This window comes from Pipistrellus kuhlii, unplaced genomic scaffold (genome assembly GCF_014108245.1).
Source record: "Pipistrellus kuhlii isolate mPipKuh1 unplaced genomic scaffold, mPipKuh1.p scaffold_m20_p_3, whole genome shotgun sequence".
Taxonomy (NCBI): domain Eukaryota; kingdom Metazoa; phylum Chordata; class Mammalia; order Chiroptera; family Vespertilionidae; genus Pipistrellus; species Pipistrellus kuhlii.
The window spans coordinates 221956-247310 of NW_023425529.1; the positions used below are offsets into that span (position 1 = coordinate 221956).

At 57.1% G+C, this 25355-nt stretch overlaps 1 protein-coding gene across 4 annotated transcripts; it reads left to right on the plus strand.

Annotated features, from left to right (window-relative positions):
- The first annotated feature begins 1121 nt into the window (after nt 1-1121).
- Nucleotides 1122-24766, plus strand: RANGAP1 (Ran GTPase activating protein 1). 4 transcript variants are annotated; one of them, XM_045587444.1, is made up of 17 exons: nt 1122-1459; nt 4722-4871; nt 10586-10713; nt 12898-12957; nt 14319-14498; nt 15981-16115; nt 16802-16960; nt 17033-17146; nt 17931-18030; nt 18119-18203; nt 19076-19145; nt 19176-19259; nt 19730-19849; nt 21029-21131; nt 22036-22124; nt 22704-22825; nt 23903-24766. In XM_045587444.1, exons 2-17 carry the CDS (start codon nt 4760-4762, stop codon nt 23970-23972), a joined length of 1731 nt encoding a protein of 576 aa, XP_045443400.1. In that variant the 5' UTR covers nt 1122-1459; nt 4722-4759; the 3' UTR covers nt 23973-24766. The 4 variants fall into 4 exon arrangements, with proteins under 4 accessions (XP_045443400.1, XP_045443399.1, XP_045443401.1 ...); XM_045587445.1 differs by having other exon boundaries at nt 1123-1459; nt 19076-19142; XM_045587443.1 differs by having other exon boundaries at nt 4729-4871; nt 19076-19259.
- Nucleotides 24767-25355: the final 589 nt, after the last annotated feature.

Sequence of the window (25355 nt, forward strand, 5' to 3'; positions counted from 1 at the left end):
TTTGTCTATTTCATGACAGAGGTTTTAGTTATTCTGGAACATGCTTGGAATTGTCTGATGTTCCCTCATTATTAGATGAAGTGTAACACTTGCCTGAGTGAGGTACTCTCCTTAGCCCCTCGCAGTGTTAAAGATGGACATATGTACATTGAACTAATTCATTGATAGCCACCTGGGCTGCTATGGGTACGAACAGGCCTTAAACATGGACCTCTGCCAGCCAACGATGCTCCTCTTGTCGAACATTACAAAGGCTGGTCTCTTTGTGGCTGCTCTTCCTGCCAGATGACAGGAACAGCCAGGAATCCCCAATTGAGATGAGACCGAGCTCTTGGGGGAAGAATGCCAGCCCCTGCACCAGGACCAGCCTAGCCCAGCTGCCTGACCACAGAGGACAGCACCACAGGGATCCCTAAGTCTGTACCCGCAGCATCAGGAATTTGTGTGAGTAATAAAAAGCTGTGATTTGCAACTGCATATGCTTCATGTGGTGTAATTCCTCCGGCAGTTAATTGAATTAATTTGCGTACGCTTAAATTTTAAATGAAAGCCTTTAGTCTTTGTTGGTCCTAGGCCTGCCTGTCACTCTGGTCCTGCTGATGCAGAGCAGTCTCGACTTGAATGTCCCGATTCCTGCACGGTTCAAGTTTATCTCAAGGGACGCCTTCGATGAACGCCCCAGATCCTTTCCCGGGATCTACTTGGGACAATCGGGTTACTATTTCCCCTTTTTAATGATCAAGTAATTTGTGGCTATTTACGTGGAAAGCTTCCAATGTCTTTTCAAGTTCATGGGACCAAAAAAAAAAAAAAAGAAAGAAAAAAAGAAAGGCGCAGCTTTCCTTCCAAAGAAATACCCACTGCTTGCAGAACTGATCCAACAGCGTGCCCTCGGCTCTACGGCTTTGTTAAGCGAATTTGCACCTTTCCGGAAGGGCGGGGATGCTAGACCGCAAAGCATTCAGGGAATTGTAGTCTTCCGGGGCGCTCCCGTCTAACGCCGCCCTGTGGTCTCCCGCAGAAAGAGCCAGAAGCTGAAAAGGGAGGGCGGAGAGGGCGCCGGCGGCGGGCGCTCTGGGCGCGTTGCATCACGGGATTGGTAGTTCGCGGCCGCCCTCTGCCGCGCCCCAAGCGGGAGAACTGGACTACCACTCCCGAAAGGCCACTCGCGCGGGGGCCGGGGAAGCCGTCAGGGCCTCGGACAAATCAAATCGAAGGAAAGAAACTGCCGGCTTTCAAAATCCTCCTCCTCCGCCATCATCCTCCGCCGTGCGGCGAGCAGGTGGTGTCGAGTGGGGAGGGCCGTCAGGAGAACGGACGGGCGGGCGGGCTGGGCATCGGGACCGCAGGACTCGGAGGGGGCGACGCCGACCCGCGCCGCCGGGCTGCCAGTCCGTCCTCGCTCCGGCCGGGTGCGCGCCGCTCGGGTCTCCGCGCGCGGCGGCGCCGGCTGTTTACGGTACAGTCGGGTCCCTTTCCTTTCCCGTCACCTGCCGGGGTGGGTGGGGTGGGGTGGGGGGTGGCGCGTCCCCGGAACTGGACGTGGAAGGTGGGGGCCTCCGGAGCGGGTTCTCCCCGGCGCCTTCCAGGGCGGAGCGCGGAGCGGCTGGGAGGGAGGTGCTGGCCCCTCTCCCGAGGGGGAAACTGAGGCTCGCCCGGCCGCCCCGGCGTTTCCTGTCGGCGTCGGTGTCACCGGGGGCGGTGCGCGTCCTCCGGGCCCCGGGGGCGGCTCCCGCGCCGCCGCCTGTCACCGCGGCCCACGCCCGCGCCTCCGCGCACCCACGCCCGCCGCCCGGGGCCCGGCCTGAGTCACCGGCGCCTCCCCGGCCACGGACGCGCACCGGAGAGCGTGGAGGCGGAGGACTGTCTGTGTGTTTACTGTCTGTCTTCGGACAGATTAACGCACCTCTCTGTGCTTGGGGTGGATCGTGTGTGTGTGTGTGTGTGTGTGTGTGTGTGTGTGTGTGTGGACTAGGCTGAACGGTGGCCTCTCCTCCGGCTGCTAAGTTCTGGTGCCTGTTGCCTTTGGGGGCCTCACCACCATTTTTCTATCCCCGAGTTGTTCCCTCGCAGAACCGCCAGAGGTGGTGGGGTTTCAGGCTGATGTTTACTCCGTTTCAAACCGCCGTTGGAGCCCTTTCCAAACGCCCCGCAGATCGTGTCAGGTCACCCCTCTCCTCTGCCGGGTGCCACCCAGAATGAAAAAAGCCACGGCTCTGAAAATGACCTTTGTGGCGTGGGCCTTGGTTCGTTTTCCTTCCCCAGTTCTCCCCTCCTTCCTCCCCGCTCTCTGTACCCCAGCCTCCGTGGCCCCCTTGAAGTCCCCCCCAAAAAGCAGTTTGCATTTGCAAGAATGTTCTTCCCTCCAAGTCTTTCTTTCCTAATACGTTCTCTAACTATTCTACTTGAAATTGGGCAGGCGCACACACACCCAAACAGTTCTTTACCCGCCTCCTTTTCTGTTTATTTTTCTTCAGGCACTGAGTATCTTGTTAAAGATACTAAATATCTCGTGTAGAACTTGTGCAGGGTTTTTTTCATCATTCACTGCCGGCACCTGGGACAGTGTCCGGCACACAGTTGTACTCAGGAATGTTAAATGAATGAATGAACGGACAGATGCCTCCTTCCCCAGAGGAATAATTCATGCTTATTGATAAGAACAGACAGGCCCTGGCTGGGTAGCTCAGTTGGTTAGAGCATCATCCCAATACTCCAAGGTTGTAGGTTCGATCTCCAGTCAGGGCACACAATAACAACCAGCTGATGAAGGCATAAATGAGTGAAATAATAAATCGATGTTTCTCTTTCCTTTCTTCTCTCTTATTAAAAAAAAAAAAGGGCAGACCAGGGTGATATGGCTAAGATCAGGAGAGCGGGGTGGGAAGCTGGCTGTTAGGCCCAGAGGAAGCCAGGGGAGTGAGAAGATGGGGAGCTATCTTGAAGGTGAATAGATTGGGGGAGAAAGCCATCCTGATGGAAGCAGTTCTGTCCCCCGTATCAGTCTGCCTTGATCTCCCGAGTACCTGCCATTTCCTCTGGAGAAATGGAGTGGTCCTTTCTGAGTGCTGGACTCCATGCTGGCAGCCCTGCCCCTGGTCTATTGTGATGGCGGCTTGGCTGTTGTGATGTAGGGACCCCTGGTGTCCTAGGAACCCCTGAGGTCTGAGCACGTGGGCTGCCTGGTCTCCTGGCCAAGGCTGAAACCAGATGTGCAGTGGGCTGACCGCTGTGCCCCACCCCCAGAGTCATGCCAGCGTGGGTGGTGGGGCATCCTCCGGGATGGACGACCTGGATCCTGTAGCCTTCTATGTCCTGTTTGAGGAGTGGGGCCCTCAGACAGAAAGTAGCCAAGATGATCAGGCAGGTGTGTGCCTGGGGCAGACTCCTTACCGCCATGGGTCTGGACTTAACTGCCTCTCACGGGGGCCCAGGCAATGGGCAGCTCACAGGGCTTTGCCAGGTGTCCCAGCGGGGCATTTGGGTTCTCCCCAGCCAGGGACCCAGGAGTCCCCCACTTTCTCCCTCCCTCTGTCTCTTATATGTAGCATTTATTATTATTATTATTATTATTATTATTATTACTTTGGTTAATCCTCACATAAGTATATTTCCCCTTTTTTTTAAAAAAAAGAGGAAGGGGGGATGGAGAGAGAGAGAGAAACATGGATGTGAGCGAGAGACATAGATTGGTTGTCCCCAAGAATGTGCCCAGACCAGAGCCTGAGGACAGGAATCAAACCTGCAACCCAGGTAATGGCCTCGACTGGGAATCGGACCTGTAAACCTTCAGTGTGAGGGCCAACGACACTAACCATTGAGCACACCAGCCAGGGCACATTTTAATTTTTTAACAAAAAAATGATCTAAAGATTTCATTTGAAAGATTTTAAAACAAGTTACAAAATTTTGTTTCAACTATTCAGGTACAGTTTTAAAATTATACAGAAGCTAGAGTTTTACAATAACATTAGCTTTAGCAACAAATTAAGTTATAATGAAAATAATTACAAGGAAGGGTGAGGGGCAGACTCTTTACAAGGAGTTGATGGAAGGAAACTTGACGCGGGGTGATGAACACACAATACAGTGTACAGGTGATGTATTTTAGAACTGTGCACTGAAACCAGTGTAATTTTGTTAACCAGTGTCACCACAATACATTAAATAAAAAGTAAAGAATAACATAAAAAATTAAAGAAAATAATTACAAACATTAAATATGAAAACATTCTCTCTATAACATGGGTCTCAGTTACCTTCTCATTCGTTGTAGCTATCATTACTTTAAAAATAGAGATAAAGTATGTTTGTTTGGATTCCCCCCCAAAAAAAAATACATGCATGTTTATAGGGCATAGTAATGTCAGCCACCATCGCCACTAAAGAGGGCAGTAAAATATCATTCTTTGTCATCTTGTAAAAGAAAAATACTTGTCTGCCAAAAATGTGATGTTGCTTCTCAGTGGTCTGCCACCGACTAACCAGTGAACTTGATGTGGTTACTTGTGATTCTTGCATCAGAGCCATTCTCCATCTTATTAGAGCACCGTTCTCCCAAATTGAATTGTTTCCTACCATTTAAAGATTTTATTTAAAACACAAAACTCATCACATCAGTGATATCCTACAGACTTGCTTATGATGATTAGTAAGTGCAGCTCTGTGATGCTCTCTGGAAATGAGCCTCCTCTCTCTCAATGAAGCTTTGGTCACCTCAGTTTGCAGGTTTCTGGGGGAGCCCGCCAGTGTGTCCAGCATGGCCTCTGAAGACATTGCCAAGTTGGCAGAGACGCTAGCCAAAACCCAGGTGGCTGGGGGACAGCTGAGTTTCAAGGGCAAGAGCCTCAAACTCAACACTGCAGAAGACGGTGAGTTCCTGAGGGAGTGGGGGCGGGGGGGGGGGGGGCGGGGGCGGGGCTGCCCCAGGGGGGAAGGGAGTGGGGAATAGTGCTCGCTCTTCCTGGTTGTCAGGCCCATTTAGCTACATTGTCACATTTTGTCCCTGCAGCTCTGAGGTATCACTGGGCCCATCTAACAGTGAGGCTCAAAGGTGACTTGCCCTTGAGCATGCACAGGCTTCCCTGCTGGTCTCCATGTTTTTTTAAATATATTTTATTGGTTTTTTACAGAGAGGAAGAGAGAGGGATAGAGAGTTAGAAACATCGATGAGAGAGAATCATCAATCAGCTGCCTCTTGCACACCCCCTACTGGGGATGTGCCCGCAACCAAGGTACATGCCCTTGACCGGATTCGAACCCGGACCCTTTAGTCCGTAGGTCGATGCTCTATCCACTGAGCCAAACAGGTTTCTGCCTGTCTTCGTGTTTGCGGTGGGCATTCCTGCCATGACGGCTCAGGCTGGCAGGGGGGGAGCCCCTTTGTCTCTGGGGGAACAGGCAGTGAGAGACCATAGTTTGTGGCGTCCCAAGGTGTAGCTGCTACCTTCTTCCTTCAGATCCCCCCCACCTTACCCCCATGATCCCCATGGTCTGGGAATACCTGCCACCCTCCCCAGAGCTGCATTAAAACAGTCTGGTCCCTCTCGGGGGGTCTGGTGGATGCAGCTGAATCTCCCCGAGGCAGGATGGCCGTCCCTGCCTGTGTACAGGCACGAGGATGGGAGAGAACTAGGAATCGGAATGCAGACCGTCTTTCCACCCCTGGCACTGACTATCCCTGAGTCCCCTGGGGGCTGGAAGTGAAGGCACCCTGTTGGTACTTTTGGCCCAACCAGGAAACTGGTCGGAGTGTGTGCTTGCCCTCCGCCGTGTCAGAGACTGCTTTAGTCTTTGGTTGCTCCCAATCGTATTCACAGAGCTGAGAACTGAGTGCGATACTGTTTATATATTTTCTTCCCCTTCAAAGTGAGTTGGCGTTTTTGGAAAAAAAGTTGGTGAAACAATTAAAAATTCATTTTCATAGAGCTATGTAATAGTAAGAGAGTATTTAAAACACTAAGAAATCAGAACACTAGTTAGGCTAGTGTTCAAAGTAGTAATAATGTACCTTTAAAAATCTGGTATGATACCTGTATTAAAATGTTAAAACTCTCAGAGCTCAAAATAACAGACCAGGGGAATGTGTAAGAGTGTTTGTGAAACACTTGGAATACGACCTTCACATCTCTACTGAATGTTGAAATACTGAGAATTTGTATTCAAAGCACTGTGAAAGGTAGGATAGTCTTTCAAATGGTAATTGTTATTTAAAGTGCTGGTATATATGTAAAAATGCTGTTTAAACACTTGGAATTCACAGTGAATGAGCTTGAAACACTAGAAAAAAGTGAATCAAACTCCGGAAGTTTACAATGATAACCTAGGTTAATGTCTAAGAACTTGCTTGGAACACTAGGAATATATCAACAAAGAGCCTTCATATCTGTAACACATTGCTTAATGACAGGGAAATCGTGTTCAAAGATCAGGATTTACAGAGTGCCTCCCTGTGTTTTTGTTACTTTTGATTCTTGCATCACCCTGAGATACAAATGTTGCTGTTTTATAAATAAGGAAAAAGGACTTTGGAAACTTAAGTAACTTGCCCTGGTAAGTGGAGCCAGGATGTTAAGAGAGGCTGGCTGCGTCCTGTTCTCTGCTTCTCCGCGGACGTTCAGCTCAGTGCGGTCAACGTGGATTTGTGTTAAACGCCCTTCATTGAGCACAGTGTCAGGCAGAGTCTTAAGTGCCTTACAAGTAGCGTCTCAGTTTATCTCACAAAAGCCCTGGAAGTAGGCTTCATCTCCGTGAGGGCTCAGGGAGGTGGTATGTTTACCGGAGGGCACAGCTCTAAATAGTGCAGCTGGATTGGAGCTCAGGTTCCTGTGGCCCTAACATCTGTGCAGATAGCCAACCGCTTCCCCAGCACGGGTTGGACATGCTGCCTCCCAGCTAGGAGGTCACTAAGGATGCCCAGCTCCCAGCCCCAGCCTCCGAGGAGCTCATTGTGAGCAGGAGGCCGAAGGTGAAATTACTGACCTGCACGGGAGGCGCAGGGGAGCATGTGGGGGACAGGGACCACGGAGGGCAGGAGGGTCCAGGAAGTCCCTGTGGATGAGTGGCATTTGTCCTGGAGGGAAGATTGAAGGAGAGAGCACTGCAGGCTGGGAGAAACACAGGGCGGGCTTGGGAGAAAAGCCAGAGGCCCCCGGGAGCCCAGGGCAGAGGCCCTGGATGCTGGGCGAGGAGCCTGGGCCTCATCTTGGACCCAGAAAGGGTCTTGGCTGGGAGGGAGGCCACGCAGACAGGGTGGGCGAGGGCCTGTGCGAGGGGGCCGTGTGTCTGGTGGTGATTCGGTCAGGCCCTTTTCTCCCCGGAAGTCATTTAAGGACCAGAGAAAGGCCTTCCTGCTGTATGTGGCAGAGGAATTAACCCGGAACTTGTTACTTTGTCCCAGAGGCTGAGAAGAGAAACACCCACCACGTGACTGCTGGTTATTTAGGGATGTTAGGGGCCCATTTCTGATCTGTTGTTTTGTGTTTGTTTTTTGTGTGTTTTTTAATTCATTTAATTTTTAATATATTTTATTGATTTTTTACAGAGAGGAAAAGAGAGGGATAGAGAGTTAGAAACATTGATGAGAGAGAATAATCAATCAGCTGCCTCTTGCACACCCCCTTCTGGGGATGCGCCGGCAACCAAAGTACATGCCTTTGACTGGAATCGAACCTGGGACCTTTCAGTCCGCAGACCGACACTCTAGCCACTGAGCCAAACCGGTTTTGGCTCTGATCTGGTTTTAAGTTAGGTGTAACTCCGTTTGGATTGGAAACCAAGTGAGAGGGCAACTCACGTGCGACCCCCACTGCCTCCTGTCCCTGCTCTTCCCGTTTTGGTGCATTTCCTTGCGAGGTTGGTCTGTGGGAAGCACAGCACCTGTGTCTGTGCTTGGGTCACTCAGGCAGCAGAGTGTTCTTCCCTGGCGCCCTGGCCTCTGCCGCCGTGCTTCACGGACGGCATAGACAGGCTTGACCTGCCAGGCCCTGGGTGCTAAGGGGCATTTCCCTTTGGAACAGGCATTCAGCCCCCGCACGGCTGCTAGCTCCGGAGCAGCCACCCAGGAGGGGGGCAGGAAGAGGAGGGGTAAAGGGGCGTCTCTGCTGGGGGCTGCTTGAAGTCCATGGTTGTGCACAGAGGCAAGGGTAAAGGGTAAAGGGTTTTGGAAAAGCAGTCTGAAGTGCAGCCCTGCTGGTTTCCCTGAGCTCCTGAGCAATGTTGCTTCATCCTTGAAACCTCAGCTTCCTCTTTAAGTGGAGGCCCATACCTGTCGCCTCTCTGAGAGAAGTGGGAAATGAATGCTGAGTCATTCCTTTCCTAGCAGTGTGACCTTGGTAGGCATTCACTTCCCGTGTCTGAATACATTCCCGTAAAACAGATGTGACAGTAGCGCCTCATTAGAGGCTGAGGGGAATGTAGGAGTCAGTGTGTGTAAAGACCAATGTGCACACGTCAGCGTGTTAACTGTTTATCCATACGAGGCAGTGAGCAGAGGCAGGCGAGCCCCTTTCCTCATGACCCAGTGGGAAGACGGTGTTAAGTTCGTGAGACGGGGTAACACTGCAGCGGGCTCCATAGAAGGTGGGCTGTGCGCCTGTTGGGAGCTTAGCAAGGGCTTCTGAGGACGTGCGGTAGAGGGGGGCAGAGGGAGGCAGGGGGTACAGAGGTCCCCAGCTTGGACAGCTCCGAAGGGACCCCTTAGAGGTCGAAAGTTAAAGCCTTTCTCAAGACCTCTGTGGGCCCTAACCCGTTTGGCTCAGTTGGTAGAGTGTTATTGGCCTGTGGGCTAAAGGTCCCAGGTTCAATTCCGGTCAAAGGCATGTACCTTGGTTTTGGGCACATCCCCAGTAGGGGGTGTGCAGGAGGCAGCTGGTCGATGTTATCTCATCGATGTTTCTCTCTATCCCTCTCCTTCTCCCTTCCTCTCTATAAAAAAATCAATTTTATAGATATAGATATAGATATAGATATAGATATAGATATAGATATAGATTTTTTCTTCTTTTTTCTTTCTTTCTTTCTTTTTATTTTTTAAAGACCCTGTGTGGGTTTTGTAACCTGGAAGGTCAAGTTCAAAATTTTATCTCCCATATATACATCTCCATCTGTTCTCTACTATTCGTTTCATGTAACTGGTGTGTTTTGTTCAGATTATAAAGTTAATACATGCACATTATAGAATACAGAAACATTGGAAGAAGGAAAAAAACTCAATAACTTAATTATCACACAGCCCAGGGATATAACTACTGTTAATTTTTGTACATTTTTTAAGTCATTTGTTGTGTCTGTGTTTTTCCTAAACATGGCTGAATTCCTTTTTCTTTAAAAAAAAAAAAATTTTTTTTTAAATATATTTTATTGATTTTTTACAGAGAGGAAGGGAGAGGGTTAGAGAGTTAGAAACATCGATGAGAGAGAAACATCGATCAGCTGCCTCCTGCACACCTCCTACTGGTGATGTGCCCGCAACCAAGGTACATGCCCTTGACCGGAATCGAACCTTGCACCTTTGAGACCCCAGGCTGACTCTCTATCCACTGAGCCGAACTGGTCAGGGCCCTTTTTCTTTAAAAAAAAAACAACAATTATGATCATATTAGAGATATTTTAAAAGCTACTTTATAACCTGAATCACTTATTATAACCCATCACCTAGACATAACTGCTTTAACATCTGGTTTCTATCTTTCTGGACCTCGCTGTGCGAATGTGTATGTTTGTTTGTATGCTCATATGTGCATACGAGAGAGACTGCAACTAACTTTTTTTTTTAAAATATATTTTTATTGATTTTGTACGGAGAGGAAGGGAGAGAGATAGAGAGTTAGAAACATCGATGGAGAGAGTCATCGATCAGCTGCCTCTTGCACACCCCCTACTGGGGATATGCCCGCAACCAAGGTACATGCCCTTGACCGGAATCGAACCCGGGACCCTTCAGTCCCCAAGCCGACGCTCTATCCATTGAGCCAAACCGGTCTTGGCTACAACTAACATTTTTAAGGTGTTAACAGACCAAATATCATGGAATAACCTCATTTTTTACTTACCATCTAACATGAATGTTTTCTAAGTCAGACGCCTGTTCACCATTCATAAGTGTGTTCCAATGAATTAACCTATCAGCCTGTCTGCTGTCGATGGCCATTTCGGTTGTGTGGAATTTTTCATCATCATAAACAGCACAGTAATGAACACCCCAGCCATGGATAACAGAACACTCCAAAGCCTTCGTGCCATTGAACTGCTGGCCCTCTGACTTGGTGCCGTTTTCCCCCGTGGCCTGGTGCCCCCTGTCCCGGGAGGCTCCATGCACACCACCCATAGGTGTCCCAAGCTCTTCCTTTGCCTCAAGCAGCCGGTTGGTCTTTCCCTTGCTCCCAGACGGTTCCCCACACGCCTTGTTCTAACGCCTGTTACAGAAAAGTGGTCGGGTGGCTGTGTGATGTTTTTGTGAGCCAGGGCCTGGCACACGGCAGGCACGTCATAGCTGTAGGAACTTGAGTGACAAGGTAGTGTCTGGGCTCTCTCCTGCCTTGTTGGTGATTCCAAAAGTAAGATTCTCTTCTTTGGTCTCCGGCAGCCAAGGATGTGATTAAAGAGATTGAAGACTTCGATGGCTTAGAGGCTCTGCGCCTGGAGGGCAACACGGTGGGCGTGGAGGCCGCCAGGGTGATCGCCAAGGCCCTGGAGAAGAAGTCGGAGTTGAAGGTGAGCCCCAGGGGGACGAGCTGCCCCAAGGGGACCAGCTGGGGATGAGCTTCCACTCACAGGCCCACGACCAGCTCCTGCCTCTGGCTTCCCCAGAGCACTCGTGTTGGGCAGAAATGGCCCGGCCTTAGCTGAGATGCCAGCTGACTGCCCTCCTCACAGCTGATTGGCAGCTTCTTATGGGCTAGATCCAAGGGGTGACCCTCCTAGTGCGTCCCAAAGTGGGTGCCGCTGGACGCCAGTACTTCAAGATGCTCTTTGGGGAACGTGGGTTACCACGTTCCAATCGTCCGGAAGATGCCGCGTGCTCTTGTTGGCCGGGACCCGCATGTGTGAGTGTAGCAAAGCCCCCAGAGTCCGGGGGAAAGGCCCTGCTTGGCAGGCGGAACGGCTTAGTTCATACACGGCTGGGCTCGGGCTGGCCTTCACTGCACGGTCACTGAGTCCTCACAGCCACCAGGTGATGAAGAGTGTCCACTCCGTAAGTCCGGGGAACGGAGGCTCCGGGGCTAATGGCCGGGTTCCTCCTGCTGCTGAGTGCAGTTCGCACTCCTGCGTCCAGTGCTCCTCCCTGAGCTTGGGGAGAGGAGGTCACGAGGGCTGGGGCCAGAGAGAAGCGGAGTGACTTTCTAGTGAGGGCTGGGCTGATGTGCTCAGGAAGGTCACGGCCGGGTGAGCAGCCGGGCAGTGCTTATGTCTGCTCTCCTGCCCAGGAGGCCCTTGAGCAGAAGCCAGACATTTTCCTGCAGAAGAGTTTAGCCCTGCCGGTGGCCGGTGGCTGGTGGCCGGTGGCCGGTCAGGAAGGAAACGGAGCAGATGCAGCCTGGGCCTGGGCCTGGGCCTGGAGGCTCTGCAGGAGCTGAGCTTTGGCACCAAGGGCCTGGCTTCATGCCCCAGCACCACCTGCTGCGGGACGTGGCCTTGCACTGAGCTCAGTGAGCCTGGCTCCTTCCTGGAAAGCCTTCTTCCGGAGAGGTGTGATGGCCAGGGGCAGGCTCGTGTCATGGGAGCTCGGCCAGGGGCAGCGCTGTGTGCGTCTTGTCCCTGCAGCCCAGAGCCGAGCCCCCGCCCAGCACCACGGGCCTGCTCTGCAGGAGGGAGCCCCGGACTGCGGAGGGGCGGGGAAGCTGCCATTGATGGCCACTGCTCCGGGCACTCGTGATGGAGATGTTCTCTCCCATGTGACATGTGTACAAGTTAGGTCGTGACCGAGGAGAAGAGTGTGGCCCACAGTTACACATTTAGGGATTGGAGCCCAGATGTTAGCCCAGCCCGCTAACTGCTCTGCTGCCACCTGAGATTGTGGGCCTGAAGCCTTTTTCGAAGTCAGAGATGGGGATTGTGGGGCCTGGGCTCTGATCCGGGGGTCCATTAAGTCAGAATCAGAACCATGCCTCAGCATTCCAGGTGTGGTCAGGAAAGGCCGGAATGCCGGTGATATTCTAGGTGGACGCAGCAGCCAGAGTGGGAGGGGAGGGTGTGCCCATGCGTGGCGACTAAACTGCTGGCCAGCATCAGACCGGTGCCGTGGCCACCACTTCTGTGCCACCTGCCTCGTATTTCCTCGAAATCAGCTCACTGAAGTAATTGAAAAGCACACCCGGTCCCTCCTGTAAATGGGGGCGTGTTATCCTGTCTGGGACACTTCACACACACAATCCACAGGTGTCCCAACCCACAAGGCCACCCAGAGGCCCTGAGCCTGAGCCTGCTCCTTTGCTCAGAAGGCAGACGAGTGAGAGGTGGGCAAGACCCGCCAGCCTCCAGGTGAGCTGCTTCCTGAGGCAGGAGGGCGAAGAGAGACTCAAAAGGAGGAACTTCCTTGAGCTGTCCCCCCGGAGTTAACTCTCCTGTTCCTGCACCACCCGGGCACGCTCCACGGCGCCGCCCAGCCCATGTGGGACGTGATTGGAGGAGCACCTGGCTGGCCTGGGCCTGGGCCTGGGCCCGGAGCTTCTCTTTTCTCTCCCCCTGAAGCCACGGGGCTGGACAGATCGGGGTTCCTAAGCTTTCTGCTGAGCTCCCACGGCCCTGCGGGTCTCCTGGTCCCACCAGCTTTGGCCAGAGCTGGTCCAGCTTTCCGCTGACAAAGCCCAAATGAAGAAGTCCGTGGTGCTGGGTAGTGTAAGTCCACGAGATGAGGTCTCAGCTAACTCTTCCTCCTCCTTCCCTCTTCCTCCAAAGCGGTGCCACTGGAGCGACATGTTCACGGGGCGGCTGCGGTCTGAGATCCCACCAGCCCTGGTAAGTGAGCGGCCGAGGCATCCCTCCCTCCCGGCCATTCCCAGGCCTCTCCCCCCGGCCATTCCCAGGCCTCTCCCCTCCGGCCATTTCCAGGCATACCCCCCCCCCCCCCCCGGCCATCCCAGGCCTCTCCCCTCCGGCCCAGGCCTCTCCCCCCGGCCATCCCAGGCATCCCCCCCCCCCCCCCCCCCCCCCCCAGCCATCCCAGGCCTCTCCCCTCCGGCCCAGGCCCCCGGCCATCCCAGGCCTCTCCCCTCCAGCCCAGGCCCCCGGCCATCCCAGGCCTTGGTCTAACACCTTCTGGAGGCCAAGATGTTCTGTGGGTGACTGGGATGCTGACACAGAGGGAAGGGGGGCCAGCTCAGAGGGTTTGAGCAGCTCTGACTGCTTGGGGGTGAGAGGTCAGTTGGGGCAGATTCTTAGGGCCGGCCCTCCTCCTGTGGCTGGGGCAGCCAGAGACAATGTCTCCCCACCCCCTCCCCTGATCTTTGCCCGCCTCATTCTGCCCCCATTTCTCCGGGGCACTGCAGTACCCGTGGCTCGGAGGGCCCCAGGACTGCCGGCTTCTTTCTCCACCTCTGGTCCTGGGCAGAGGCTTCGGTTTCCTCTCCGTCTCCCAACGCACTGGCCCTAGGTTGCTGTCTCACTCCTGGTGGACACTTGCCTCCAGCCTCCGTCTGCCCCTCACCCTGCCCTCCTCAGATTGGGGGGCTGTTCCTTCCACACCCCTCACCCACCTCAAAGCCCATTGCTCTCGGTCTCAAGTTCGCGGTTCTTGGCCTGGCCTTCGAGGCCCTTGCCTGATCTGATGCCTCACTTTCTTTCTAGCAAAACCCAGTTCCCTTCTAGCCTCAGCCTCTCGGAATCTACCAGCTGTTCCCCAGGCACACATGTCTGCTTTGTGCTTATGTCTCTGCTCATGCTTTTTTTTATTTTATTTTTTACAGAGAGGAAGGGAGAGGGATAGAGAGCTAGAAACATTGAAGAGAGAGTTATAGACCAGCTGCCTCCTGCACACACCCCCATCGGGGATGTGCCCGCAACCAATGTACATGCCCTTGACCGGAATCAAACCTGAGACCTTTCAGTCTGCAGACCAACGCTCTACCACTGAGCCAAACCGGTTTCAGCTCTGCTCATGCTTTTACTGCTGCCTGGAATCTCATGTTTGATTGGCTGATTCTCATTCAGACTGAGTTCACATGTTACCTTCTGCAGGGAGCCTTCCCTGACCACATGACATGCACCAAGCCCCACTCCCCAGCAGAATCGGGAGCCCTCTGACGGCTCTCACCAGCCCGAGTGCCCCTGGCACAGAAGCAGCACCTGGTAGGGCTCTGACATGAGCTCCCTCTGCCCAGATCTCACTAGGGGAGGGCCTCATCACCGCGGGGGCCCAGCTGGTGGAGCTGGACCTAAGCGACAATGCCTTCGGGCCTGACGGCGTGCGAGGCTTCGAGGCCCTGCTGAAGAGTTCCGCCTGCTTCACCCTGCACGAGCTCAAGCTCAACAACTGCGGCATGGGCATCGGTGGTGGCAAGGTGGGTGCAGGGCCCCCTTCCCGTCCCTCTGCTCTTCACACCCCCTCCCTGCCCAGTCCCCACTGCACTTGCCTCCACCTGCAGTGTGCCCTGGCCACCCACCCTCTGGGTTTGGCTTGTTTTTCTCTTCAAAGGAGAAAGGCCTTAAAGGTGGCAGCCTGTGGCCAGTGGGAGAGGAGATGGAGTTCGTGAGGGTGGGGTTGCCAAGCAACCATCCCAATTCTTGTGTTGCTTGGCAACACATGCAGTATTGCATATGTGCTCCGACATGCTGTCCCATCTTCTCAGATGCGTAGGCCTGGGCTTAGAGATCTGGGGTCGAGGGCAGGGGATAATGTGGGATTGAATGCTCATCCCCGTGGCCCTGTCGGAGCAGCAGGAAGAACCGTGTGGTGCCTGCAGGGCTCCAGGCTGATATGTCCTGAGGACCAGAGCGGCCTCCCCTGCAGAGGGTGCCTGTTGCCCTGCCCCCTGGGAGGGGGAGCGAGGGCCACGCTCCCTGCTGTCCCGGCCACCCCTCCCCCCACCCAGCCTGATTGGGAAGAAGCTTGGGGTGTGTTACGACCTAAATAGATTTGAGTCCACAGAAATCAGGTCCAGCCCTGCCTAGAGTGTGATGTATTGGGGGAGCCAGACTCATCCGTGTAAAATGCTTCCATTTTCCACCCGCACCTCACTCTGCTGAGAAGCTGCTCCAGGCACCACCCCAAGGACAGGAGAGAGAGGTTCGGTTTTTGCTCCCGGCAGCGGAGACCCTGCTTTGTGTGGCTGCCTGGACACTGGTGCCTCCGACGGGCTCAGTGGGGCCGTGTCTCTTTGGCCGGCTCCCCTTAGATCTTGGGGAGCACGGAAGAGACACTGGAAGGTTTGGGTCCTGTCCTGTCTGCCACTTGCTTAGCAACCATAGGAACGTTTCTGCCCTTCCCTGCGCCTGAGTAGCTTCCGCTGGAAAGGGCCTCCTGACGGCCCCGCCTGAGAGAGGGCTGTGACAGGAAAGTGGGTTCATGGTGAACCCCATCCCGGCCCTGGCTTCAGGTTGGCCACTTGGTATTGGTCTCTCTCCCTCTGGGCCTTGGTCCCCCATCTGTACCATGAGGCTAACCTTAGGGTGGTAGGACCGCACATGAAGCAGTCGATGTAAAAGCTCTTTGTAAGGTATAGGTGCTGGGCACATGGGAGAGGTGACCCTTCAGTGTTTGAGCTTTTTAAAACATTTTGAGAGACAGAATTGATTTGTTCCACTTATTTATACATTTGTTGGTTGTCTCTTGACTGTGCCCCGACCGGGGATTGAACCCGCAAACCTTGGTGTTTGGGGTGATGCTCCAACCAGCTGAGCTGCCCGGCCAGGGCTGGGCAGTTCTTTGTCCCTGTACCCACCACCAGTGGGCGGCATGGACGTGGAAGACCCACTCAGTGACATTGTGCCCTGCTGGGAGAAGGCCGCCTGCCTAGGCCTGGGCCTCTTACCTTCCCCCACAGATCCTGGCGGCAGCTCTGACTGAGTGTTACCGGAAGTCCAGTGCCCAGGGCAAGCCGCTGGCCCTCAAGGTCTTCGTGGCTGGCAGGAACCGTCTCGAGAACGACGGAGCCACTGCCTTGGCAGAAGCTTTTGGGGTGAGTGGGTCTGCATGTCCTGGGAGTGCTCCCAGCTCTGGGACAGAGCTGACACCTAAGCAAGCCACTTCCTCGGGGGCTCTGGAGCACAGAAGGAGAGCACTGGACTGCTGGGGACCAGGAAACCTGCCTGGGGAGGAGGCGGAGAACAAGAGCTGTAGAATGCATAATGGTCAGCCTGCCAAGAAAATAGCAGCTGATAAGGAGACAGTGTTCCAGCGGGGAGAATGGAGTGTCAAAGGGTTGGTGACACAGGGTGCATCAGGGGAGCCCCTGCTGGCCCGAGAGGAGGGGCACGAGGGGGCCCGGGAAAGAGGCCAGTGAGCTGCCGCAGGCACAGCGGGCTGGCTGACTGCCGAGCCAGAGTCCAAGGTTCTCACAGCGGAGGACATCTTACCAGGAAACTTGTGTTAGAGCTGTGACCCTGGGCCAGTCACTTAGCCTCTGATCCCTGGTCTTCTGTTTGTGGTGATCCTGATCCCGGGTAGGTCTCCCTCGTGAGCTTGTGGAGAGGCTCAGTGCAGCCACGTCCAAAAGCACGCTTTGAGGTCTGATCTGCCCAGACGTCCCCAGCAGCTCCTCCCCATGTCTGTGCAGTGCGGCCTCCGCCTGCTGGTGTCACCGGCATGGGCCTGCAGCTGGCGCCCAGGGCCCACCGCTCTGCCCTCTCCTCCCTGCCCTCGAAGGTCATAGGGACTCTGGAGGAGGTCCACATGCCCCAGAACGGGATCAGCCACCCCGGCATCACCGCCCTGGCCCAGGCGCTCGCCATCAACCCCCTGCTGCGCGTCATCAACCTGAACGACAACACCTTCACGGAGAAGGGCGCCGCGGCCATGGCCAAGGTGAGGCGGGGCCACGGCGGAGGGCGGCTCGGGCGGGTGAGCTGCGCCTCACCGGCCCACTTCCTCCCGCAGACGCTGAAGACCCTGCGGCAGGTGCAGGTGATCAACTTCGGGGACTGCCTGGTGCGCTCCAAGGGCGCGGTGGCCATCGCAGACGCCGTCCGCGAGGGCCTGCCCAAGCTGAAGGTGCCGCCGGGGCTGGGGTCCCCACTGGGGCAGCGGGGGGCGGAGGGGCTGGAGCGGAGACCGGGGTTCTGCTCCTCCCAGTGCCTTCTCCCCTTTGGGCCAGTTTCTTCTTTAAAAACAAACGAACAGCCAAACCGGTTTGGCTCAGTGGTAGAGCGTCGATCTGCGGACTGAAAAGTCCCGGGTTCGATTCCGGTCAAGGGCATGTACATTGGTTGCGGGCACATCCCCAGTGGGGGATGTGCAGGAGGCGGCTGGTCAATGTTTCCTTCTCATCGATGTTCTTGGCTCTCTATCTCTCTCCCTTCCTCTCTGTAAAAAATCAATAAAATATATTTAAAAAAAAAAAAAACAAACGAACAAAACCCAACATTTTTATTGCGTTCAGAGAGGAAGGGAGAGGGAGAGGCAGAAACATTCCTAATGAGAGTGAGTCATCGATGGGCTGCCTCCTGCACACCTCCTACTGGGGATCATGCCTACAACCCGGGCATGTGTCCTGACCAGGAATCAAACCAGGACCACCTAGTTCATCGGTCAACTCTCAGCCATTGAGCCACGCCTGCTGGGCAGTTTCTTAATTGTTAAAATGGGGTCGTAGTTGACTGTATATAAACATCCTGGGTGCCTGGCACATCCCTGGGTACGTGGCATTTCTGTTGGTGGCGGTCTGGCCATCTGGGGACGGATCCCCCCCCTCCCCTGGGGAATGGAGGCTTCCCAGTGGGACCTGGTTCTCTGGCCCACGTTTCTGCCAGCCACTACCCCTTCCTCCTATTTTTAGGAGCTGAACTTGTCGTTCTGTGAAATCAAGAGAGATGCTGCTCTGTCCGTGGCCGAGGCTGTGGCAGACAAGGCCGAGCTGGAGAAACTGGACCTCAATGGTAAGTAGCAGCGGTGGCCTCAGCACGGGCCTGCCGGTGGGTCTGACCCTGACCCTGACCCTGGTTTCCTCTCCCCTCCCCCGAGCAGGCAACGCCCTGGGGGAGGAAGGCTGTGAGCAGCTCCAGGAGGTTCTGGACAGCTTCCACATGGCCCAGGTGCTGGCGTCCCTCAGGTGAGCTCTGGGCGCTTAGGGACTCGTTCATCTTATTCATCTCATGAGCCTGGCGGAGGCTCTGTAGGTACCAGGCGCCGTGCTCAGCGTTGGGAGGTGAAAATACGGCAGCGAAGGGGCCACTTCCTCCTAGTGGGGCAGGGGGTCCAGTCACGGTGTTACTGCACGCTCAGCCGCTCAGCCGAGGGAGAAGGAGGGCTAGAGCAGGGAGCTGAGAGCTCTGAGGGGATGACGGCTGGTCTGATGCTCACGGATAAGGCAGGGCAGCCAGCAGAGCCGGGGTGGCGCTGGGGCGGGGCTCCGCATTGCTCAGACTGACTAGAAAGGGCGGGGCCGAAGCAGGAGGGTGGGGTTCTGGGTTGGCAGAGCCCACTGGAGGCATGGGGAGGGGCCGCCTCCTCCAGTAGATGGCACCCTCTCCCTCCGCCCCTGTAACCTCCAAGTTGACTTCATTCTCTGTCATCCTCAGCCACTGCTGTCGCTAGAACGTGGGGACTCGATGGGCTCAAGGCTCAGGGTCCAGGGAAACAGAACAGCTGTCCTTGGGCCAGGACCCCCGTCCCCCCAGCTGGGGCTTGTTACGGTCAGCAAGATAATAGGTGGCACGGCCCCAGGCACTCAGCCTGGGCAGTGTTCCTGCCGGACCCTGGGCCCCTGAGAGTTCTCTTCCTTTCCTGTGTACCTGTGGGTCTGGGGCCTCTCGACAGGGACGAGCTCTGAGTCTCAGCATGGGCTTCCCTGGTGCTGAGCTGTGAGTGACCGGCTCCGCCCTGAGAGCAGCTGCCCAGCTGGGTCTGTGGGTTCAGAGCCGGGCCTCAGAGCCAACATGGCCATGGGCTGGAAGGGTCTCCTTAGCCAACTCCCCTCTGCAGTGATGATGAAGGTGAAGATGAGGATGAGGAGGAGGAGGAGGAAGAGGAAGGAGAAGAAGAGGAGGAGGAGGAGGACGATGAAGAGGAGGAGGAAGAAGAGGAGGAGGAGGAAGAGCCGCAGCAGGGAGAGCAAGGAGAGGAGTCATCCACCCCATCAAGGAAGATTCTGGACCCCAACAGTGGGGTGAGTTCCTGCTCCCTCAGTTCCCAGTAAATAAAGCTTCTGGAGGACTCGGGGTTGGACAAGGATCCCCTCCTCTTGTGAACTTGGGGGAGCATTTCAGCCAGCGCTCGGCAGTGTAGTTTTTCTCTGGGCACACTGGTGCTCACTGGCAGTGCTCATTCAGAGCAGGCTCTGTCTGGTTCTGGTGGGCCCACGTTAGGGCCACATGCCTCTCACGTCATTTCTGGGCCATGTCATGTCATGTCATGTCATGGCGAGGACCCACTTGGTCTTGAAAGGCCCTTGGGATCCGAGGGAGGTGGCTTGTCCCCAGCTCAGAGGCGGGAGTGCTGGGAGCCGTGTCTGGCTCTGCCCTTTGGGACGTGCACATGAGTGGTAGGAAGGACCCCAACTCTGAGTGGTCATGGGCACGTGTTCCGGGTGAGGAGCCTGGGTTCAGACCTCACAGCGCTGCCTGTGCCGCCCCCCAGGACCCGGCTCCCGTGCTGTCCTCCCCGCCGCCCGCCGACGTCTCCACCTTCCTGGCCTTCCCCTCCCCCGAGAAGCTGCTGCGCCTGGGGCCCAAGAGCTCCGTGCTGATAGCCCAGCAGGTGAGCGAGCGGCCTGGGCAGCCGGAGGAGAGGGGCGAGCTGGGCACGAGCTGGGAGGGGGGCAGCGGGAAGGGCTGCAGGGCTCCTTCCAGACGGAGCCGTGTGAGGGAGTGAGTGTGGCGTTGTTATAGGCAGGAGGCAGGATGCCGCACTTCAGACTACTGGAATTGAGGGATGTATTCTCTTGCACACACCCGGCCCTAGTCTTCCTTCTGCATGTTCTGTAGGACTAGTTGCTTCTAGAACAATCTGCTGCCCAGGACTCCTGTGGCCATCCATCTCGTGTATTGCTGGCAGGCTGCCCTTGCTCTGGCCTCACTTGCTGGCTGGTTAGTGGGTCCTCTCATTCATTCTGAGGTGATTATCAGGCACCTCCTGTCCGCTGGGCACTGCTCTGGTACCTGGGCACGGTTTATTTAACGCTCTTGGCGACTAGAAATGGAGACCTGTTACTCTCTCTGTACATTGAGAAAAACTGAGGCTCAAAGGGCGAGTGACAAATACCGGAAAAGGGGCTCACGTGCTCTAGCTGGTCTGGGACCAGGCCAAAACCGGTTTGGCTCAGTGGATAGAGCATGGGCCTGCGGACTGAAGGGTCCTGGGTTTGATTCTGGTCAAGGGAACATGCCCCAGGAGAGGGTGTGCAGGAGGCAGCTTATCAGTGATTCTCATTGATGTTTCTCTCTCTCTCCCTTCCTCTCTGAAATCAATGAAAATATATATTTTTTAAACGGTCTGGCTCACACCTGGCTTGGCTGATTTTCTTGCTTTACTGTTTTTGTTTCGTTTGTTCATAAGTGAGATTATATAACGTAAACCTGTGTGGCCCACCTTTTCATCGGCGGCGGTTCACCGTTTTCCTGTCAGTGAAACGCTCCTGTGCCCTTTGCCAGCGAGCAGATGGGGCGGTGAGGCAGGCCCTGGTTTCTGGGCGTTTGCCTGTTTCTGCTTTTCTCGTTGTCGGTAAAGTTGAGGTCACTTGGTTGCATGGCGTGTTGTCTGCCCGGGGATTGTCAGGTTAGACATGGGAAGGGTCAGTCGCAGGTGACGATGGCTGCATCACTCACCCTGCCTGGCCACCTGCCTGGGCCCGGGCCACGCGCCTCTGCGGGGCCGTGTGGGCCAGGAGGTCCGGGGGCTCCGGCCTTGCTGACCAGCCTCTGTCTCCTGTGTCCTCAGACTGACACCTCTGACCCAGAGAAGGTGGTCTCCGCCTTCCTGAAGGTGTCCTCTGTGTTCAAGGACGAGGCCACTGTGAGGACGGCGGTGCAGGACGCAGTGGGTAACGTGGGTGTGGGACTGGGTGCTCCTGCCTCTTCCTGCTCCAGGCAGGGGTGTTTCCGGTCACTGGGCCCCCCCTCCAGCACCAGCTGCTCTCCGCCCCTCCCACCTCTTCCTCTTGGCTTCTCGCTGGTTTGTAAGTGGGAGGCAGAGGCCTGTCCCAGGTCGGTCAGCTCTATGCATTTAGGGCTCAGGCCGGACAGCCACGCAGGAGACCAGCTGGCCACAGCCCAGAGCCTTGCACACATGTCCTCTCCACCTGGAGGCTCCCCGCCCCCTTCATGTCTGTTTCGGCCTTTCTGGGACCTCGGGTCCCCCTCCCCCAAGCCTGGTCATGAGTTCCCCTCTCCCACCTGGTTCTGTTACCTCCAGCCTCCCGCCTGTCAGCGTGTCTGGGGGTCCAGGTCCTGGCAGGCAGGCAGGCGGGAGGAGGGCCTGTGTGTGAGGGCGCGGCCTGGGAACGGACAGCACGGAGGCGGGAGGGTCAGGGAGCAGTCAGGCTGGGTGGGTGGTGAGAGCCGGGGGGAGTCTGCGGGTCTCCGCCCTGGGAGCCCAGCCCCGTGGGTGAGGCCAGGTTACCCACGTGGTTTCCCTGCGCACCCAGCACGGACGGGAGTGCCCACAGCAGTCTCCGCAGGCCCTCGGCCCCGTGTCCCGTCTCCCTGTCCACCTCCCTCCACAAAGCGCTGAGCCCTTACTCCACCTCCACCCCAGCTGGGCGCGGTCCCCGAGCCCCTTTCACGTGAGGGGCCGGGACAGGAGTGGCCACGGGGTCACAGCCGGTAGAGCCAGCCTCTCCGTGCCGGCTGCCCTCGCAGGGCTGGCGGGAGGAGGGGCTGACGCCTGGGCCCGTGGCTGGGCCTTTGCCTCAGTGGGCGCTCTGCCCACACTGCTTTGCCTTGCAGACGCCCTGATGAAGAAGGCCTTCAGCTCCTCCTCCTTCAACCCCAACATCTTCCTCACCAGGCTCCTCATCCACATGGGTCTGCTCAAGGTACGCTGGGAGGAGGGGGGGCTGCTCAAGGTGCGCTGGGAGGAGGGGAGGGGGGGCTGCTCAAGGTGCGCTGGGAGGAGGGGGGCTGCTCAAGGTGCGCTGGGAGGAGGGGGGGTGTCTGCCCAAGGTGCGCTAGGAGGGGGGGGCTGCTCAACGTGCGCTGGGAGGAGGGGGGGGTCTGCTCAAGGTGCGCTGGGAGGAGGGGGAGGGGGGTCTGCTCCAGGTGCGCTGGGAGGAGGGGGAGGGGGGTCTGCTCAAGGTGCGCTGGGAGGAGGGGGAGGGGGGTCTGCTCCAGGTGCGCTGGGAGGAGGGGGGTGTCTGCTCAAGGTGCGCTAGGAGGGGGGGGCTGCTCAACGTGCGCTAGGAGGAAGAGGGGGAGGTGGGGGTGCACCAGCGGGTGTTCTGGCCATGCTCCACGCCCCGTCCCTCAGGAGTCCCGCAGGGCCTGCCACCCACACCGTCTTGGCTCTGCTTCAGCACCTTGGCCGGGGGCCTTTCTGAGGTGGACTGGGTGGCAGAGACCCTGGGCCCCCAGGGGACCTCAAAGCTCACCTGCTGCTCCGTGTGCTTCCCTTACAGAGTGAAGACAAGGTCAAGGCCATTGCCAACCTGTACGGTCCCCTGATGGCACTGAACCACATGGTGCAACAGGACTACTTCCCCAAGGCGCTCGCTCCCCTGCTGCAGGCGTTCATGACCAAGTGAGTGTCCACGGCGGCCACCCTCGGCTTGTGGGGCCTCGTGCCTCCGGCTCTTGGCATCCATGTTTGACCGCCGCTCCTGAGGCCTCCTCCCTGGGCCCAGCTGAGGACACAGGGCTCGGGGACGAAGCCTCTCCTTGGATGGCCGAGGACGTAGCGCCCCGTTTCCCAGAGGGAACCCGGCCGGTCAGGCGCGTGCCACAGCTGTCGAGGCCACGGGCCTGGTCACGCTGGGGCGGGTGGGTGCTGGCCAGTCAGGTAATGGAGAGCCTCCGAGTCCTGTTGGGGCCGCTATGAATGGGGGGGTGTCCCCTGTCCTCCCGGAGGCTCATGCCTCAGTCTCCCCTTATGACCGACCAAGGTTGTCTCCAAGGCTCTGACCGGCCACACTGCGAGTGAGTGCAGTGCCTCGGGGAGAGGGCGGGAGGGGTGGGATGGGGCCACCCCCACTCGCGTGTGCTCCTTTGAAAAGTCACCACCAACTGAATCCGGGTATTTGGGGTCCTAGGTGAGACAGAGTGAGATGAGGCTGGAGAGGTAAGCCCAGCTTATTCTAGTATCAGGGCCTTGAAGTCTGAAGCAGCGTGGCATCAAGCGAGGATCTTAGAAAAGCAGGGACACCAGCAGATACGCCCACTGGCCGCAGTGGAGAGGGGCGGGGGACTGAGGAGACAGGCGCCTGGCAGGCACACTGCTCTCCTGCCGGGGGAGCAGGCCCGGGCGGGCCACGGCTGCCTGAGTACTGACTGAGCTCCTCAGGGGCGGCGGGCAGGGGCGGTGGAGCTGAGGGCCACACGGTCAGCACGCTGAGGCGGCTCAGGAACACAGCTCCGCAGACTCAGTGAGAACGTGGCAGGCAAAGTACATCGATAGCTCCACACGTTTCACTCGCCTCATAGTACGTAGATACTGAAAGGATAATACTTTGCATCCACTGGGCTAAAGAAAATATATGATGAAAATTAAATTTACAAAAGGCATGTGAAATTGGAAGGGTGGAGCGGGCACATTTCTAGCACAGAAATGGCCCACGCTCCGCCTCCTGTGCTCCGACCCACCGCGCCTCTCCCCCCGCAGGCCCAACGGCGCCCTGGAGGCCTGCTCCTTCGCCCGCCACAGCCTGCTGCAGACGCTGTACAAGGTCTGACGGCCCCGGGCGGCCAGGGCCTGCGCAAGGGACTCGGACGGAGGCGCTGGCAGAGGCAGGGCGGGTCTTTGTGCGGGTGTCGTGCTGGTCCCGGGAATGTGTGTCGGTGTGTGCGTGCCAGTGTGTGCTTCCTGTCGGGATTGGGTTTAACGTCTCCTGCTGGGCTGGCCCTGGTCCGCTGGAGGGGAGCTGGCCCCGGAGAAAGGGCTGCGAGCTGCGAGCTGCACTGCCATTAAATTCACCGCCATCTGAGGGCGCTCTGCTGGTCTGTGCCCAGGCTCCGGGCCTGTGGCTCTTCCCACCACTTTGCCTTCCTCATCCTCAGGCCGCACCACAGCCTGGGTGCTGCTGCCCACGTGCTGTCCCTCCCTCTGGGCTGGGACTCTGCATTTCTCATTCTCACTGCCTGGGCCTCCGCTTCCCATCACCAACCCTGACCCTGCAGCCCCCGCACTCCCCACCGTCCATCCCTGCTGTGCTGGCCCTCCCAAGAGAGGCAGAGACGGCCATGGTGAGCCCGGAGTGGTCAGCGGAGGGCCAGGCCCTGGTGCGTGCCTGTGGGCAGAGGGTCCTGGAGTAGGAGATCCGCCGGCGCTGGCTCTGGACCAGGAGATGACGGTGCCTGGCCCGGAGGGGCACCTGGCAGGCACACTGCTCTCCCGCCTGAGTACTGACTGAGCTCCTCAAGGACGGCGGGCAGGGCTGGACTGGCCAGCGGTGCCCCTCGGCGTCCTGTTCCCTTCCTGCTCTGTCCGGGCTGTGCCTGAGGCTTCATAATAAAGTCATGTGACAACCATGGAGACTGAGGCTCTTCCCCCAATGGCATTCGGGGCCTGAGCACCTGGTGCCCCCTCAGTCTGAGGGGCAGTCATTCCTGCCGAGGAGTCCCCGTGCCAGCCTCCGTCACCACCGGGCAGCTCTCCCACCGCGGCCCGGTGCGTCCTGTGGGCACGCCAGCGCCGACAGCCGAGGGCGGTGCCGAGGACCGGGCTCCCCTCGGCCTGTTTCACCCGCTGGGCTCCATGCCACCTCCCCTCTGAGCACAGCGCCCCCGGTCCATGCCACCCTCCCCTCTGAGCACAGCGCCCCCGGTCCATGCCACCTCCCCTCTGAGCACAGCGCCCCCGGTCCATGCCATCCTCCTCTCTGAGCACAGCGCCCCTGGTCCATGCCACCCTCCCCTCTGAGCACAGCGCCCCCGGTCCATGCCACCCTCCTCTCTGAGCACAGCGCCCCCGGTCCATGCCACCCTCCCCTCTGAGCACAGCGCCCCCGGTCCATGCCACCCTCTGAGCACAGCCCCCCCGGTCCATGCCACCCTCTGAGCACAGCACCCCCGGTCCATGCCACCCTCTGAGCACAGTGCCCCCGGTCCATGCCACC

Bases quoted from the DNA above. Each gene is read 5' to 3' on its own strand.
- RANGAP1 (XM_045587443.1), top strand. From the start codon at position 4,760: ATGGCCTCTGAAGACATTGCCAAGTTGGCAGAGACGCTAGCCAAAACC. The intron at 12,958-14,318 runs GTAAGTGAGCGG...CCCTCTGCCCAG, and splicing joins CTGAGATCCCACCAGCCCTG to ATCTCACTAGGGGAGGGCCT. The intron at 16,961-17,032 runs GTGAGGCGGGGC...TTCCTCCCGCAG, and splicing joins GCGCCGCGGCCATGGCCAAG to ACGCTGAAGACCCTGCGGCA.